The sequence below is a fragment of the Oryzias latipes genome, chromosome 9, assembly GCF_053564925.1.
Source record: "Oryzias latipes strain Hd-rR chromosome 9, Olatipes_Hd-rR_3.1".
In the NCBI taxonomy this organism is placed as follows: domain Eukaryota; kingdom Metazoa; phylum Chordata; class Actinopteri; order Beloniformes; family Adrianichthyidae; genus Oryzias; species Oryzias latipes.
In genome coordinates, this window is record NC_136245.1 from 27,258,741 (window position 1) to 27,272,988 (window position 14,248).

Below are 14,248 nucleotides of genomic sequence, written 5' to 3' on the forward strand. Positions count from 1 at the left end.
TATATATAAAAAGGAAAAAAAAAGATTTAAACTTTTTTTAAACAAAAATTTATTTTAAGTACATTTTCTTTATTTTTTTAGTGCAAATAACTACTCTCTGAATAATTTTCCGAACATCACTGACACAGTTTCTCGTCCTTAATTCTTTAACTTTTTGACATTGAAAAAAAAAAAAGATTGAAAGCAACCGTCTGCAATGAAACTGCTGAAGATGGTTATTTTGATCGGAGACAAACACCCAACAGAAGAGAAAGTCAAAATATCTGGAAATTCCCAAAAACAGGAAATAGGCCAACAGGGAGGATGAGACAGAGAAAAGACGGAGGAAAGTTGTGGCATATATTCCTGAAAAAATCGGCAGGATAAGGACTGAGCCACCAGACAAACCTTTTTTTAAATGAATCTATAATCACACTTGAATTCTACCTGACACCTCATAATTCTTTTTTTTTACTGTTTAATTTTAGAAAAATGAAATTTGCCCTCTAAAATTGTTTATTTTTTATGTTCAACATTTCCTTAGATAATGAGAAATGTTTTAGGGAACAGTTTACAATCTTTTCAAAACCCATCTCCATCAACACTTCAACTTTTTCAAGGGAAGGTGATGACTGTTCCTTCAATAAACCTGCCTTAGTGATGTTTGGGTTTGCAAAGCCCCACAGAGAGATTAAGGATTTTCCAAAGTTTTGTATGCATGACTATCCTGAAGAAAAACACACACTCCTGAGGATGTAACTATAGGCAGTGCTCACCACCTCTGTTTATCTGCAAGGCTTAGGCCACTTTGGGGACTCCCCTTAAGTCTCACTTATCTCATTAGAACCTTAAAACTGATTAATATGAATGCCAGCAGAGGCCAGCTCAAAGCATTCTAAAGAAAAGAGTGAAGGAGGAAGAGAGAAGAAGAGGATGGTGGGGGGATTCTGAGAGGAAGGGTTTTTTTGTGTCTCCGGACAATGAGCTGATGGCTTTTTAAGCCTCTCAGTGGTTGTGGGTTAATACCCTGGGCTGCAGTCATGGGATAGGCCTCAGTTCAAAGGCTCTCCAAAGCCCACTGCTCCCTGATTTAAAAGGAAAAAAAAATAAACAAGTTGAATAAATGCCACATCTTATGGAACTTGAAAAACTCACTAAAGAAATGATGAACCACCCCTCCAAAGCAGAGTGGTGCACTGTATATGTGTTTCCTTCAGCACGTCATGGTAAGGATAATGTTCAGCATAAGCCTGACCAGTCAAAGCTCCAGCGAGAAGAGAGGTGAAGATGGGATTTATCACACATTCTGAGGATCAATCGTTTTCTCTTTAGGAAGACAAAAAAAAGCTGTCGTTTTACACATGAATACCAAGTACACACCGACACACAATCCGACTTGACAAAATGGGAGAACTATCACGTAGTCCTCAGAAGAGCAAGCTCAGAGAAATGGGTCAAGAAATAGTGCTGCGCTCCGCTGCAATAGCTGCTCCGTCTTTCTGCTGCTTCATTAAAGTGGAGGTCGGCTCAGGATAGCCAAGCAGACACACACAGACTCTGTAACATACGCAAGGGAATGCAAACTAATGGCAGAGACTGACACAAAACAGTCGCTTTACAGTGAGACTTCATGGAGTTATGAAAATTTAAATGAGATGTGTATTAACTATTTTATTTCTGATTCTTCTTAAAGTTTACATCATAGAAACATGGGCTGCCTTTGGGGCAGAGACTGGAGAAGGAGCCTTCTCATATTAATGCAGTAGTGGCTGAACTTATTTTAGAAGATTTTTTTTTTTTTGGTTTACTTGTAACCTATTTTAAATTCAGAACCACTCAGAAAAAAAGGGATTTCACAAATTTTCTTTCATTTTTTAACAAAGCCTTTGAAGAGACAGGCCAGAAATATGAGGGGATTTTTTTTCCCTCAGCATTTGAAATATAATCAGGCATAATTATCCACAATAGTCATCACAATGGCCGTTGCTTGTAAAAAGAAAGAAAAAGTTCCTGTTAAAAAAAAAGAAAAAAGTTGTATCCGAATTACCAACTACTAAAAAAAAACGACATCGTGCTGGCTATCTGGGCCCAGGATTTTAAAAATCAATTCTGACACCATGCTCAATACTTTTTTTTTTTAAAACAACCCTTCTCTGGGATGTCACCAATTTCCCCCAAAAAACTGATAAATATAACATTTTACAAAAGCAATTTATGAATCTAGTGTGTTCTGATGATGAAAACTTGGCTGGTTTACAAAAAATAAAGTATTTTTTTTTCCGCATGAAAAATAATTCATGCTCAGTGTGGTCAATTTTCGCCAATCTAGTGAGCATCGGTGCACATTGGCTTTTCGCAAAGACTTCTGGGAAATTTCTAGGGATTTTCAAGTTGTCAATTTGGACAGCCAAAACATATGGCAAATGCACTATAGTCCATTAAGTAGTGAAGGAATTGGGACACAAACAAACAGTTTATTCCTTTTGCACCAATCAGTCCCCACAAAAGATTTCTCCACATTTTGGACTGAAATCCTCCATTAAGCCTCATACTCTGGCATTCTGACTCTGATACATACTTTTCAGTGAAAAATGTGTTTTCAAAATGTGTTTTCAAGGACACAGCGTGCTATGTGTCACACTAGTTTGGCGCAAGATGCAACTTAGTACCGCAGTTGCAGCCCCTATGCAAACAGAGGCCAGTGTGTGGCGATCCTCGCTGTCAGAGAAAACAAAACAGGGCTCTAAACCTGCAGGCCTAATCCCATCTCTGCAGAAAACAGCCCCAGGGTCACTAAACCTAAACCGCAAAGACAACATTTCCTTGGGGTGAAGCTGCAGAGTCTGTGCCCACCAACCAAACAAGCATGGCCACCACCAGGGAGACAGACAGCCAGCGAGCTGCATGCATCTTTAAACCCTGGCAAGGACAGATGGAGAGGAGGGTTGATGGTGTGAAGGAAGGGGGAAGCAGGTTACTTGGAAATGAGCGAAAACGCCACCTTTTCTTTTCCACACACTGTCACCCCTGTCTCCTACATGCCTCTCCCCTCATGTCTGCCACTTGGATTATACTCCCCCTCTCCTCCCTTTTTCTGTCCGAGAGCGTACTACAACTTCAGCTGTACGCTCTCCCCTTCTCCCTTGCCATTCACACCATTCTCCCTCACTCCTCTCCTTTGCCCTCCCTTTTTTTCTCTCCCTCAGCTTAAAATGCATACATTACTTTCAGCCCTGGCTATTCTGAGTGGACAGAGAGGGCAGAACAATGGCTGCCTTTCAGTCTCCCAGCCCGGGGTAAAGGGTTGAGGAGGGGGATATTGGCTGCTAGTATTTTTTTTTCTCTACTGTCATTTCAAACAGGCTAATGCAGCTAGCTTATCATCTGCAGGCCCTGCTCCAACCCCAGACTGAGCAGAGTGACATTGCATGCCTAATAGTTGATTTGGTTCTGATAAAAAATTGCCACAACAGGGGGATTATAAATGTTCCATTAAAAAAAGGGGTCAGGAACACTATCTATTGGTCCCAATACAAGCAAATAGGTGGAAGAAAAAGAGGTCAACCGGCTCTGTGCATCAAAGCGAGGAAAATTAGTGCCACATATTGATGACTGAAATGTTTTTTTGGGAGGGGATTTGAAGGTCTGGGTCTAAACCAAACAGATTGTATCAGCTCCAAAGGCGGACCACACAACTCTATAGTGTGTTTCTCAGTCTGTCTGCGAAGACGAATGACCTCATGAGTCATTTACAACTGGCTACCGCCCGTCAATTAGGTCTTTATTCACAAGCGGGAGATGTGTTCTCTTCTGGGATCTATTCTCCACACTGCTGCCCAGCTAGAAAAACATCCAGCCACTCCCGCACAACCCGGGCCCCCCATCACAAGTTAAATAAGGAAAACGTCAGCGTTCGGTCCAAAGCCAGCCGGCCATGTAAAAGAATTATCAGTGGAAAATGTGTCAGACAAATAAAAGCGACTGGTCTTGACAGTTGCCGTCAAAATTTCCAGTTGTATGGTGAGCGGTGACAAGAAGAGACAAAAAAAAGTGAAACCTCATCAGTTGTTTGGCCTTTAAATGCAGATGTATTTCCTGCGGACAGTCTTCAATGTGACTTTGACAGTAAATGAGTTTAACAAAGTCCAACCAAGGCAGAGAAGGGCTGGTATACATCAGCCAGAACATATGCGCCTCTCACTTCAGCTGCAAACCAACCATGATTTTAAACTTGAAGCAGAGGGCAGACAAATGCTATCAGACGTCTCTCTCTGTAGCGCCCCTCCCTGGTCAGGGGCGGTAGATCTAGCAGTAACAGCTGTTTCCAAGCCTCCATCTTACACAGCGGAGGGTATGAGGAGGGATACGGGGCGCCATTTTCAGCTATGACCTACAAATGTGAAATTCCTTGACGGGAGTTTTAACTTTTATTGGACCCTCAGCAATCATTTATTCCTGTTAATTGCTATTTTGCGCAAGTCTTAAAGTGAAATACAAGCAGCGCTTTGCGTTTTATAAGAGCCTCGTTTTTTTGTTTTCCTCTTTCCGTTTTTTTTTTTTTACTACAAATCCAGTCAGGTGTTCACCGCACCCAAAAAGGTCTTATTTAGAGAAGGGTTTTTTTTTTTTAAGAGTACAGACACATTTTACCATCCTTCATATTTTAAGTGACTCAAAAAAATAAGGGAAAGAATGAGTTACACATCCATCTGTGGCCGTCATGTAAGAAGCCACAAACCCGCAAACACAAGAGATATACATTTTTGTTGTTGTGCGAGAAAAAAAAAGTTTTCCATCAAGCTTTACACATGTGGAAGTTACACAAGCTGGTTAATACTTTATTCATTCCAAGTACAGTGATGCAGAATGTTCCCCAGCAGACTGAGTGCCAAGGGTTGAGAGGGGGCTAAAAGACAGATCGCTCAGCTGATAGCAGCATTTCAGCACTCCGCCTGACCTCGGAGCGATTACTCTGAAAACAAAAACCTGGACATTAATATGAGGTTCTCAGGCCAAGTAAAGGAACACGCACAACTGACATGAAAGCGCCGCTCAATATGGCCAAAGTTTGTCAGTTAAAACCAGAAATCCCTCCACTGTTTGATGGATAAGCAGCCATTTCAGATGAGTAATGTTTTTATTTGAAATATTATAGGGAGGACCACTGCAACTTTTGAATTTATTTGTGAGCAAATTGGTTTGAGAGCCTAAAAGAAATTTAGAAAATTCCACATGGAGGGCCAGACGAGGAATGTTTCCGCCATCCAGTCGTAGGCTGCCTTCCACAGGATTAGCATATCCAAGACTACAGCCTGACCAGCCGGCACCCCTGGCGACAGGGCTGCTTCTGTCCGCCGCATAGCACCTCCGCAAGGGTCACGGCCAAGAGTCCCCCCCCCCCCCCCCCCTCCACTGAACAACAGCTGCTCTGCCAAGCACATTGACTAAGCATTGACTACTGCCTGCTGGGCTCATTTTGTAGTTAATAGAAAAAAAACTTAATTTAAACAGAAAGAGCGTTTACAGGTCTGGTGAGAAAATACAAAGCACCATTAAGCTAATACAAGAATTACACCATGCAACAGCTTCATTACAGCTTTGTGGTTCTCCGTCAGGTCATGTGCTTCATTTTCCATGTCCTCTGCTTTACACTCTGTGTCGCTGCTGGGTTGGCGCATGTGCTTGCCAATGCCACGGGCATTTACAAGGAAAAAAAAATGACGGCACCATAGTTCATTAAAGAGAGCTATTCAAATCCGAGACAAAGACGAAGGAAAAACACAAGACCATGCAAACAATTTAGCTCAGTTTGTTCCAAAATAATGTGGTTTAATGGACGACAACGTTCCAAAAAGCAACGTTTTCTTCCAATTTTACGGTAATTCAAAGTCAGTGTGAACGTGATAATGCTACATAGAATTTTCACATCTGTCAGAGACATATGGATATATAATAAAACATAAATACATGCAAGCAACACGGGTCTGAGGCAGAAATTTAAAATAAAGATATATACTTATTTTGGCGATTCATTTTTAGGAAAATAAAGCAAAATGAGTGTGTGTGTATACGCAACCGCACACGTTTAAAGACAAAAGCATGAACAGATATCACCAGGCACGACTGCGACAACAGCAGGTCGATGACTAACCAGAGGTCTCCAATTAAAGTACATTTGAAGGAACTTTGAAAATGATGCATTTGTTGAATCAAAATACAAATTGCTGCAAAAAATCTGCACGACCACAAGTGTTGAAGTCAACAACAGCTTCCACTGTTACTTTGCCATTTATAGCCCCAATTCTGCATTGTATTGCTCGCGATCTGTGCAACTTTCACTCCTCGTGGTGTGCGTAACCTCTGCACGACTTTCTACACCATACCAGCCATGGAGGGGCTCTAATAATATGAAAGTGAATTGATTCATTTATTCTGCTTGGCAAAAAAAAAAAGAAATGATGAAGGGGGGAGCAGAAGAATGGGGATGAGGCAAAGAGCCGAGAGGTAATACGGAAGAGGGAGGAAAAGGAGAGGACGGCAGGAGTGAGGAAGGGGAAAGTCTTCAGGATTACAGCTGAAACGTCATTAGAACCACTGTCTGCCTCCTTATTTGAATTAATGCTCCGAGGCAAAGGCGGCCGGTGAGAAAGCAGAGGTCTGAAACGCCAGTTCAAACTTTTGCGACAGAAAAAACGTCCAGTCTGCACCCAAACCATGTTTTTGCTGGCAAACTTTTCACACGCTAGTTCAAACTCCTCAAATAATAAAAGAGATCGACTAAATGAGTCAAACAAAAATGTGTTTCCCAGAAGACAGGCGAAGTTGGTGTCAAGCTGCACTTGTGAGACACAAGGGTGGAAAAGAGCCAGCAGAACAGCAAGGGAACCCTCCTACACCTCTATCCAAACTCCCAACGTAACAAAAACATAGCAGGAACAACCGTGGCAACACGCCACAGATAACAAACTGTAAAAAAAACATTCCCCACGTTTTACTGAACGCCTATCATCTTTACCACCAAAAATGCCTGACCTTCAAGTGCTACAAAAAAGAAAACTACCATGATAAAATAATGCTGTTCTTGCACAAAAAGTTCTTATCTAAGATTTCAGTTTTGATATTTCTTATAGTTTAAGCTGGGAGTGTCTGCAGCCATGGGTTTTCCCTCCCAGCAGTTGAGAAAAGTAGCACAACAGTCTCCAGTTCTTAACTTTTCCACTTTTCAGGAAACTATTTAACCAACCAAAATCAGTTGCCTCTTCTTCAAATTTCAGTTTGGAACTTCACACTCTGAAAAAGCCGCATCTGCTCCAACTCTAGTGGTAATTTCTCCATGCAGAGGTTTCCTCAAAGCATTACAACTGAGAAAAAGGGCGTAACATCAAGCAAAAAAATTGTATAACCAAACAAAACTTGAGCTACAGGTTTAGTTTGATTTGCAATTTTAGTCTGTAAAAAGAAAGAATTCATGGGAAATAAAAGTAAAATCTTTTTTGGGGCTTAAAAAATGCAGTCATACTAAAAAAAAAAAAGGGAGCGACCCTAACGGTGTTGCTTGCTAATTAAATTAGGTTAACTTTACTGCTATCTCCTGTAACCTTCGCCTGGGTGCTCTGTGAGCACATTTCCCAAAAAGCCACACATTTAGCATGATAGCAAGACCTCAGAAGAAGAACAGACGAAAGACGGGTTCCAGCTGTCCGCAGGAGGACGAAAGGGGCTCAATATTTACTAACTGAGCCGTCGATATGAAGGGTTTGCCACTTCACCCTCGCTCCTTTCTCTTTCTGCTTTTGGGTTACCGTACTTTTCTGGCTTCTTGCCTCAGCTCTGCAAGACCGAGAGTCAAACTCTTTAGGGTGCACCAGCGCTTACACCAAACCTGTTTCCTATCCTCAGGTAAGTCAGAGCTTCAGATGAGGCTCAGGGAACTATTTCTATTTCTAAAGTTTCGTTAGAGCTTAAAGCGAGGCAAAGCGGACACAACTGAATCACCGCTTTTTGTTTTACTGTCTGCGTCTGATCTGAGATGATCACCGGCAGATTTATTTAAACCCCCCCCCCAGTCTTACTAACTGTTTTTTTCCCCCCTGTCACCAAAAATGAGAAAACTTGTCAGCACATCTGGAAGGTATCGAGTTAACTGAGCCTCCAGTTGAGTCAAAACTTTTTTGTTAAGAAAATAATGAAAGTATGTCTATCAACGGCACAAATCAGGATTCAGCTCAACATTGTGTTTGCCTGGATGGAGGACGGTGCTCCACAAATAAACAGCCAGGGCAAAGAGCACAGCAGTCTATCAGGGCAAGGATCTACACACAGACTCCGGATCCCAGTCAGCACTCCGTTAGCTCCCCACCACTGAATGTTCCAGGCAATAAATCATGTTTTTCCAAACTTTAAACCGAAACGTCATAATTGTGTAGCAAATTTAGCTTTTGTCTTAATGACCCTGAACATTTGGAGTGTTTCATTCAACAAATATTAAGTGGCACTAGAAAAGTAAGAGCTGTGAACTCCAGCCTGTTCAGACTTACTGAGGCAGAGACACAGTAAGAAAGCTTTCAGTTGGAAATTCTCCCTCGACAAATACGCACAACTTTCACCGAGACCGACTCAAGGCTGCCTGAACAAAGACGTCTGACTCCAGCATTTCAGCTCTGTTCAGAAACTTTTGTTCCCATTTTCTCAAGTTACTATTGTGGCTGGATCACTGATAAGATGATAACTTAAAGAGTTTTGTTAAATTTTGCTGTGGCAAAAACAATACTCTTCTTTAATAAAACAGAAAAGGATTTTTTTTATTTTCCAATTAGTTCTACTTTTTCATTTTCAATTTAAATTTATTTTTTTCTATGCATAAATTAAACCACCAAAAAAAGAAAAATCGGCAAAATTATTAAAAAAGAAAGGTATCTTTTTTAGATACGGGTTTTATTATCCAACAACTGAAAAAAAACTAATTAGCCTCCTTAAGTTTAATTAAATTTATTAAATCTGTTGAGTTTTCCAAAAAGCTTAAAATATGCCTCAATAAATTTAATTAACTGTTTCACTAAATAATTGTGTACTAAACTGGAACTGGTGAAGAAAAACTACAACACTGATGCACAATTAATAGAGAAACTGACAGCAAAACAGACTTGAAACTTGTAAATGTACTTATTTAAAACTAGCAATTGTCATAGTAAGTTGAAAACCTTACAATTTGAATTACCACTAAATAGCATTCGAGTAAAGAGGAAAACATACAACTAATTTAACTTTTAATGGGTTCACGACATTCTTTTTTTCATTTGACCTTTTTTCTTGTATGTTCACGACTTTAAAGCAGTTCAACGTTTACTATACAAATAAATTAAACGATTTATCAGATCTTTATTTATTTATTTATCTATTTAGTATTTGCATATATAGATGTTTTGAGAGATATTTTACCTTTTGGGACAAACTGCTCTGTCTGACGTGCGTAAAAAGGGCATTCCAGTGTCCGTCTGAAACGGGTTCGCTGACTGCACCGACAAAAGTAAAGTTTGTATGTGTGTTTCAGGGATTCATCATAAACAATCCAGACATTTAGAAAAATGAAAACAGAAACGTTGTATAAAGTAAACAGGAATGTGAACACTTTTCTAACATGTTTCCCTACATTATTTCTGGAAGAATGCGCCTTCTGATGTTAAGAATTTATATTTTCATTTTATTTTAGAGGCATACTTGTTGATTTGACCGACCGACTCACTTGGGCTTGTTGAGAATATTAAATAAGGGTTTTGATGGACTCAAAGGGTGGTCCACAAGAGTTTAACTTGTGTTCAGACAGAATAAGTTGATGACAGCTTTTTAAACAAACGGACATGCTTATCTGCTGATCAGAGCGGTAGGTAAAGGAAGCAGCGGCGCGGCCTTTACGCGCACGCTTCCAGCTGAACCGTTCCAGACCAGACACATGTTTAAATGAGACAGTGTTATGAATTCAACATCTGATCTTTGACCACAGCCTGAGCTCCTACAGAAGCTGCGCCCTGCAGGCACAGGGTGACCGCCGCACGTGAGCCCCGCGGAGGGACAGAAAACACAGAACCTCTCCACTGCGAACCTGCGCTCACACTTACTTGGTGTTGGTCCGGTTCCAGAAGACGGCGTAGCGGTCGGCCACAACCTTGGAGCCGGGCTCTTGGCTAAATACACACATCAACACCACCAGGCAGATGAAGAGGACCATTTCCACTTGCAGCATCACTACAGCCAAACTTCGGGCGCGTACTTCCTCTTCTGTGTGGTTTAAAATCAACTTGTATGGGTGTTTCAACCGGGACAGGTGAGGAGTTTCGCTCACATGTGGCCGCAAGTTTCTGGCGACGCCGAGGAAACAGTGATGCGCGCCCCAGAGAAAACGCAAGGACTGAGGAAGGAGCTGTGAGCATGCAGGGGGGGGGTGGAGGGGGTGGGGGACAGTGATACTGCTGACACCCTCTCGGCTTGACGGAAACGTGAAGTCACAAAAACAAGGCGTGATGCTGAGTGTGTAAGCTCTGAGGAATCCGAGGTGGAGGTTTCGCTCTCTAATGCGCAAACGAGGAGCCGCGAATGCGCAACACAGCAGGCGGTGTCTTCTGCGATGTGACGGCGTCCCCCTTCTGCATGGAGCCTCTGGACGCAGCCTGTGTCAAGGCGAGTGACAACTGCTGAACACTCGTGCTTACTCCAAACCCAGAACGCAGGGGATTAGTCAGCTCAAGATGTGATGAAGAGAAAAGAGAGAGAGGCTCAGTGTGTCCAATGACGCTGGGAGGCGCACGTCAGATGCCCATTTTCTCCTGGCAACTTTTTAAAGCCACACAGTCAGGAGAGTCTAGAGAAGCAGCAGCAGCCTTACATTCGCTCTTTTGTTTCCAGCGTGAGAAACACTGTCATCCTTTCAGCAGAGGTGCCACGGATGAAGTGGGGAGGAGTCCACGATGCCGAAGAGAGGACACGCAGCGCGGAGCTTTTTTTTTTTTTCCTCTGCGTGCTACGCGTTCATGTCCACATTCCAAAGAGTCCTCCTTATTTATAAGCCATTACACAACGTAAAGGAAAGAGGAAAAAAAGCAACTTCGTCCCGTGGGTGTTCCTGAATGTCTTCCTCTGAGCTTGTGTTTGGGTTTCAGACGCCTGGACACGCGGGGAGGTGAGGGCTGAGGCAGGCAGCTCCAGACCAGACGCCGACTGAGAGAGTAGGTTTGGTTACGGAGGAGCGGGGAATAGTCCCATTGGTCTGAAATGATTTGAATGGGCGTCTCCTGAACAAAGCAAAGCCCCTCCCCCCAAGCAAAACCAAGCTAATTCAATTACTGAAAGGTAGAGATGGAAATGGGGGGATGCGAGAAAAGAGATGGCACAGGCACGGAGCGCGTTTCGGCTGTCCGTGAACACGTGCGCGCAACAGTTTCATGCAAACGAACTTTAAATAACATGTGCGTAATCTCAGTTTGGAGCACGCCCAGAAAGAGTAAAACTGGTTGGTAGATTTTAAATTTCTTTTCTGTAGTCTAAAATAAATTCAATTAGTGTAATTTAAGAAATTCTGCTATATCTTATTGAAAAGATGTCCAGTGTTGTAAATGAATTGAATGATCCAGACGGCACAGTCTGCGATGATGTCTGCGCACTGCGCGCAGGCTCTCTGTGGCTCTCCAGGACGGCGCTCCAGTCTTGTCCCCGCCGGAAGCCGCTCCAGAGCCGGGGACGCCCCGCTGTGGAGGCTCCCGCCGGTTCAGCCCGAAACCAACCCGAGTTCTGACGTTTCCGAGGAAGCGCGTCAGTCTTCAGAGATCCACTCCCACAAATCTTTACTGGAAGGAGATTAAACACCAAAATTCCCCTCAGATCAACATAAAGAAATTATACTGACAATGAATAAGTCACCAAATGAAAACGTAAAAATTATTTTTACTTTTTGTTATAGAAAAATTAAGAAAATCAAACTTTAAAAACACAGAACAATTTTATGAGTTGATAAATCTGCAACTTTTCTTTTTTTTTAAATGTTGCAGGGAAACACATATTTACAGATGGATATTTATAAAAAAAAATGTGAGCATTTTTGTTTATGTTTAATTGAAACAATCCATTTTATGACTAATCATCCTATGTTTGATATATTTTTGTATGGTTATGAACCTCTGTTGTTTGTCTTGTTTATCCATTATTCTATGTTTGATTGCTTGAAATAAACCATTTCCAAATCCAAACAAGTTAATTTCAAAAGTTTACTCTGTCTATTATCAGACATAACGTTTTATTTACTTAAAAAAAAAAAACATTTTCTGGAAGAAGGAATCACAAATGCCCCACTCACTATAGGTGACTTCTAGGGGAAACCTTGTCGGATTTTATCTTTTTCAGGAAGCTCTTTTAATGCAAATGCTGATTCTTCTGTTAGTGTGACAGGTGCTGCAAGCCTTCAAGAGAAGATGAGAGAAGAGAAAAAAACAGGAGGGGGGAGGAGGGTTTAAGAGGACAGCTAATATTTTAAGATAATCCTCTTGACCTGTTCTCACAGTAAACTCTGGACTAGCCGTCACCGCACTGAAGAATGCTCCACTGCTACAGAGAAACTCTAAAAGTTTCAACATTTTTTTCCCCTTTTTTGCCTTTTCTCACACTCACATAAACACAGAAAGGACACTATCAGCTACCAGGCCAGAAAGGGTGGGGAGGTCAACATGGAGGTCAGCGACCATGGCTGTTTTCACACCCACTTTACAGCCGTGTCTGCATTCCTCTCTTGCTGCATCCTCTCGTCTGCACCCTCACATGCAGAACAGCGCGTTGGAAGGAACAGCGCACAAAGCGCTGTACCCCCAGCTGCTTTCATTTTCTTTGACTCACTCCCTTCCTAACCTGATGTCACTGTCCCCGATTACTTCTCAAGCAGCCATGTTATTCACTTCAGTCAGAATCCCATTTTGGCAAAGCGGTGCAAATATGGCTCAAACCATTTCAAAATAAGTTCTTTCCTTGTAATCTGTTAGCAATTAAAACACAATAGGAGCCACCAGTGATCAGAGGTGTCATTGACAGACTTCCATACCTGATGCTTATTATTCTTCTATCTCCGTCTGCTTGCATATTATTCTTTCCCATAAATTGTGTAAATTCGCCTATTACGCACCCAGGGACTCGTTATCCCCCTAAAAACTATTTAACACTAAGGTTTTATCATCCAATTCAATTTCAGTAATGGGTGTAGTAATGCCGTTTTGATAAAGGATAACTGGCTGTATATCAAGAGCTCCACTTATATTTATAGAAGTCATTCTGGCCAAAATGACAAGTTTCTGGCTACAAGCCTGAGAAATTTCACCTCTAACACAGTTATCTTCTCTCTCACAAAACCAGGGTCACAACAGGGTGACACGTGAAGACCGAATGGGTGGGCAGATGATTCATATATTTATTTATGTAACTGTTCTTTTGCCATCAGTGCCATTCAAGTAAATATCATCGAAGATCAATTGAAAAGAATACAGAACGTCTTTCACCAGAGGACAAACTCTACGTGTTTATTCGCCTTTTTTTTCTCACTAAATGCTAACTATTTATTTTTAGCTAAAATAACCCCTGAACTCTAAACCTCTGAACGGTGCACATAAAGTAACAAAATTACCCTCTTTCATGTTATTAACCAGAAAATTGAATGTGCTGTGAAGACATCATCCTTTCCAGTCAAACTTTCTGTAAAAGATCTCCACCGTGCTCTTATGTATGATAGTGAAAAAGCATCATCCTCCAAAGAGTGCCAGTTTACAGAGCTGAACTGGGCTACAGGGGATAAGTCATGCAGTGTGCCTGGGGTCAGTTTGAGGATGTTCAGACGGTGCAGCTCCAAATCTCATTGATATCCCGCTCACACTCCCATGAATATGATTGTCTCACAAGCTCAGGCAACGGGATCCTTGCTGGTTAGAATTACTGTGAATGTGACGCTTGTATTGTGCCCTGTAACCCTGCTCACACTATCAAACTGCAGAAAACAGATTAGGTTGGCTAACATATGAAGAGAAAATGGGATTTTGTCTCATTGGAGGATGGATAACAAATTTTGTGTCTTTTTCAGTGGATAATAATCTCAATTTTCTTCCCCTTGGATGACAAGATAACTTCCATAAAAAGCCCGAAATAAGCACTTGGTATCAGTGCATATTCATCACCTGATAACTGAGAAGGCTCTGACAAATCATTTAATGCCTCGCGTTACATTCGAAATCACAGATTTGCCAGT

The 14,248-nt window shown here is 41.7% G+C and overlaps 1 protein-coding gene across 2 annotated transcripts in view; it reads right to left on the reverse strand.

Annotated features, from left to right (window-relative positions):
* efna5b (ephrin-A5b) overlaps positions 1–11,649 on the reverse strand; it is a 90,868-nt gene extending 79,219 nt beyond the window's left edge. The window contains exon 1 of one of the 2 annotated variants that reach the window (XM_004072303.5): positions 10,095–11,649. In XM_004072303.5, coding sequence (XP_004072351.1) covers positions 10,095–10,219 — 125 coding nt within the window. In that variant the 5' untranslated portion in view covers positions 10,220–11,649. The remainder of the gene's footprint in view (positions 1–10,094) is intronic. The other variant, XM_011478959.4, reaches the window with a different exon arrangement.
* Positions 11,650–14,248: the final 2,599 nt, after the last annotated feature.